Raw genomic sequence first — 3,707 nt, 5'->3', positions numbered from 1 at the left:
CCGCCCCGCGCGCGGGCTTCACGCGCTGCCCCTCCCCAGGTGTGGTTCCAGAACCGCCGGGCCAAGGAGAAGAGGCTGAAGAAGGACGCGGGCCGACAGCGCTGGGGCCAGTATTTCCGCAGCATGAAGCGCGCCCGCGGGGGCTCCAAGTCCGACAAGGACAGCGTCCAGGAGGAGGGGCAGGACAGCGACGCCGAGGTCTCCTTCACCGGTACGCACAGGCCAGGGGCGGCTTCTCCCACATCACGGAGAGAGAGCGGCTCTGGGCGCAAAGGACGTGGGGCTGGTGGGTCGCAGGGAGCCTGGAAACCTGAATTTCCTGGTAAAGTGGCCTCTTTAGCCCTGCGTAAAAAAACCCATTTGTGGACCCTGGTCCCCCAGCCCCGAGCCCTGTGACTTGGCCACTCAGGGCTACTGCTCTTCCCTGCTTGGGGACAGAAGCCCTGTGGCCTGGCCTGGCCTGTCCAGGGGGCTTTCTCGCGGGGGCAGGGTCCAGACCTGCTCTCTGGCTCCTGGCCCTCGTTGTGATGTTTAGGAAGTTGGGCCACTCGGTGCTGGGAGGGTCCCTCTGTGGGATGCAATTATCTCCTCCCCGCCAAGGGACCCCTACCTCTTCACGCCCATCCTCAGAGAGTGCAGTGACTCTCTGGCTGCGTCGTGACCCTGGGCAACCGTTCCAGCCTCTCTGGGCCTCAAGTAACTTGTCTGCAAACTGGGGACGGGTGGTATCTGTGCTGCCCTGTCCACGGCAGCCTTGGCGATCGTCCTGGAACCCTGTGCCCTGGCTGGGCCGTTCCTGACCCCGTACCACCGGGGGAACCCTCATTCCTTAGATACTGGGTGGGACTGAGCTGCACTAATGCAGGGGTGAGGAGCCGGGGCAGAGGGCAGTGGTGATTTCTGAGAGCAGAAGAGACTGGGGCCGGCCTGTCATGTGGCATGGGCAGGTCCCCCCTGCGGGAGGGGTGCTGAGGGGTCAGAGGTGGCGGAGGGTGGGCACTGAGCAGCGCCCTCTGCTTCCGCTGCAGAAGACCCGCCCATGGCCGAGCTGGGCCCTGCTAACGGCCTCTATGGCAGCCTGGGGGAGCCCACTGCGCCCTTGGGCCGGCCCACGGGAGCCCCAGGCAGCTTCCCACTGGAGCATGGAGGCCTGGCCCGCCCGGAGCAGTACCGCGAGCTGCGCCCCAGCAGCCCCTACGGTGTCCCCCCATCGCCGGCCGCCCTGCAGAGCCTCCCAGGCCCCCAGCCCCTCCTCTCCAGCTTGGTGTACCCAGAGGCTGGCTTGGGCCTCATCCCCTCGGGGGCCCCAGGTGGGCCCCCGCCCATGAGGGTGCTGGCAGGCAACGGACCCAGCTCCGACCTGTCTACCGGGAGCAGCGGGGGCTACCCCGACTTTCCTGCGAGCCCCGCCTCCTGGCTGGACGAGGTGGACCACGCTCAGTTCTGACGGAGGCCGCAACCCCACTGAGCTCCTGACTCAATGGGCCCGGCCAGCAGCACGGCCTGTGCTCTGTGCTAGGAGCCGGGCTCTCCTCCCTTCCCCAAGCCCTGGACTTCCGTGAGAAGCAGGTGCCACCAGCAGGGGACAGGAAGAGGACGTCGAGGGAGGGCTTGTTTCTGTGGAGTGCCCAACCCTGCGGCCCCCAGCCTTGGGGCAGGTCCATGTCTGCTCTTCCTCCTGCACAGGGCTGGCCCACCTGGTGGCCGCCGGCAGGCCTTGTTTTGTAAGCCAATTTCTCCCTTTACCGACCAGTTAAGCTGAGGGCTTGCTGCTCATCCTAGACATGAAATGTCACCCCGCCTAAGCCAGGCCTTGGCTTCCGGGCTTCTCCCCAGCCCGGCCCGGCAGGGTCCTCAGGCTGGAAGCTGCTTTAACTTCCACAATTAAACCATGAGGCTCATCGCTCCCTCATCTCGCAGGCCCCATCTGTCGCGTTGTGCAGTGCCCCGGCCCCACTTTAGGTCAGAGACGGGCCTCGTTTGTCCATGCAGCAGGCAGTGCGGAGTGGGGAGGGCGGGGGGTCACGCCTGTGTCCTTCCTGGTCCCTCTGGGGGGCCACCAACCCCCACCTTCCTCAGAAGCCTCCTCCTGGCCCCTGGGGCGGCTGGCTCTAGATCTTTCTCTATCTTGACTCCACTAACCTGCAGAGTCCACAGAACTCCCCGGGGGCCCCTTCCGTCCAGAGCACCCTTTCCTGCCCACAGGGAGCTCCCTCCCAGCACAGACAAAGTGTTCCTCCCCTCCCCCAGTCACCGCAGCCCCCGGCCTCGGCCAGGCTCCGCCCAGCCCACCCATTTCCGTTGCCAAACAGCCCCCGGCCCTCCCTCCCCAGCCACCTCTTATTGGTCGAGGGTTGGATTAGGACTGGAGTCGGCTGGGGCAGGGGCTCCCGCCTCCTCCGTCAGACACAAAGGCTGTGGCCGCGTGTGAGTCCCAGTAATTCCTGCAAACCTGTGTCCCAAACTGCTTGTTGGTTCTATGAGCGTCCGGTGTCTTTTATTTATTATTCTCTGACCATGGGCCCTTCCCCAGACTTCAATAAATTTCTCAGTTGCAGTGGCTGGAAGGTCCGTGTCTTTAGTGAGGCTCGGGGTTCAGGCAGAGTTGGGCACCGGCAGAGCAGGGACTTGGGGTGGGGACGGTTCTTTGAAAGCTGTGTTGGAGCAGCTGCTGGCTCCTCGCCAGGGATGGCACCTGGCGTGAATTGGGGCCCTTTTGTCCCTGGATCTTGGCCAAACTTCAGAGCCTGGAACATGGAGGAGCATACTGTCCCTCCGTGGGGGAGGGGCTGGGCCCTCCGCACTGTCTCTGGGAGAGGCAGGGGCTGGGGTGGCCAGGGAAATGACAGCACAGCTCACAGCTTGGAGCTGGCACCAGCCCGGGTGCGGGTGGGCTGCTGGAGTTGGCTGGCCATGGTCATGGGGGTCTCAAACTTGGATTCCAATCCCAGCCATCTGCTAACTTGCTGTGTGACCCTGAGTAAGCGACCTGCCCCCTCTGAGCCCCCTTTCCTCCTGTTGGAGACAGTGGTGACAGCCCCCTGGAAGGGGGAACATATGAGTCCATGCATGTGGGGCTCCAGAGGGCCCCCACTGGGCAGTTGAGGCACTGGAGTGGGTAGGAGATTAGGGCCCTAGTCCGGGGGAGGGGGAGCTGGGCGCCAGATCAGTGCAGGGGGTGGGGGATAAGCTAGGGTCCCCCATACCCCGAAAGAGGAGCAGGAGTTCCACAGATGGGGTGCCTGAGCAGAAGGGGAGGAGGTGTTGGAGCACGAGAAAGGGCCCCCTGGCCCCTCCATCCACTGGTGGGGGGGACCAGGGAAGAGCCCAGGTGCGGATGGAGCATTCCGGACACGAAGTGCGCAGTGTCTGGGGCTGACCTGGGCCTGGGGCTCAAAGGTCACGGACCGCGGGGAGAGGCAGGTGGGACGGGGGCCTGAGGCAGCCTTTTGGGGACAGTGGCCCAGGCCCGGGCGAGCCTCGGGATGTGAGGCTGGTGGCCAAGGGCAGACGCTGCCTCCTCCAGCAGCCCCGAGGGGGGCTTATAAATCCTCGGGCCCCGCCCCCAGGCCGCCGGGGACCTGCTCGGCGCTGGCAGGTTAATAAAGTGCTAAGTGTCCCCGCGGGGCCCTCCGCCTGTTTGCGGTTCCCGCCAAGCTCGCTGCAGCTGCTGCGCGTCGATGACCCCGGCTCGGGGGTCCCGCGGC

At 65.2% G+C, this 3,707-nt stretch overlaps 1 protein-coding gene across 1 annotated transcript in view; it reads left to right on the top strand.

Annotated features, from left to right (window-relative positions):
* Positions 1-1,447, top strand: part of LHX3 (LIM homeobox 3) — a 7,259-nt gene extending 5,812 nt beyond the window's left edge. The window contains 2 exon segments of the mRNA XM_006918105.1: positions 40-211; positions 1,029-1,447. Coding sequence (XP_006918167.1) covers positions 40-211; positions 1,029-1,447 — 591 coding nt within the window.
* The last annotated feature ends 2,260 nt before the right edge of the window (positions 1,448-3,707 follow it).

This window comes from Pteropus alecto, unplaced genomic scaffold (assembly GCF_000325575.1).
Source record: "Pteropus alecto unplaced genomic scaffold, ASM32557v1 scaffold67, whole genome shotgun sequence".
Classification (NCBI taxonomy): domain Eukaryota; kingdom Metazoa; phylum Chordata; class Mammalia; order Chiroptera; family Pteropodidae; genus Pteropus; species Pteropus alecto.
This window is presented reverse-complemented; position numbering and strand designations above follow the sequence as displayed.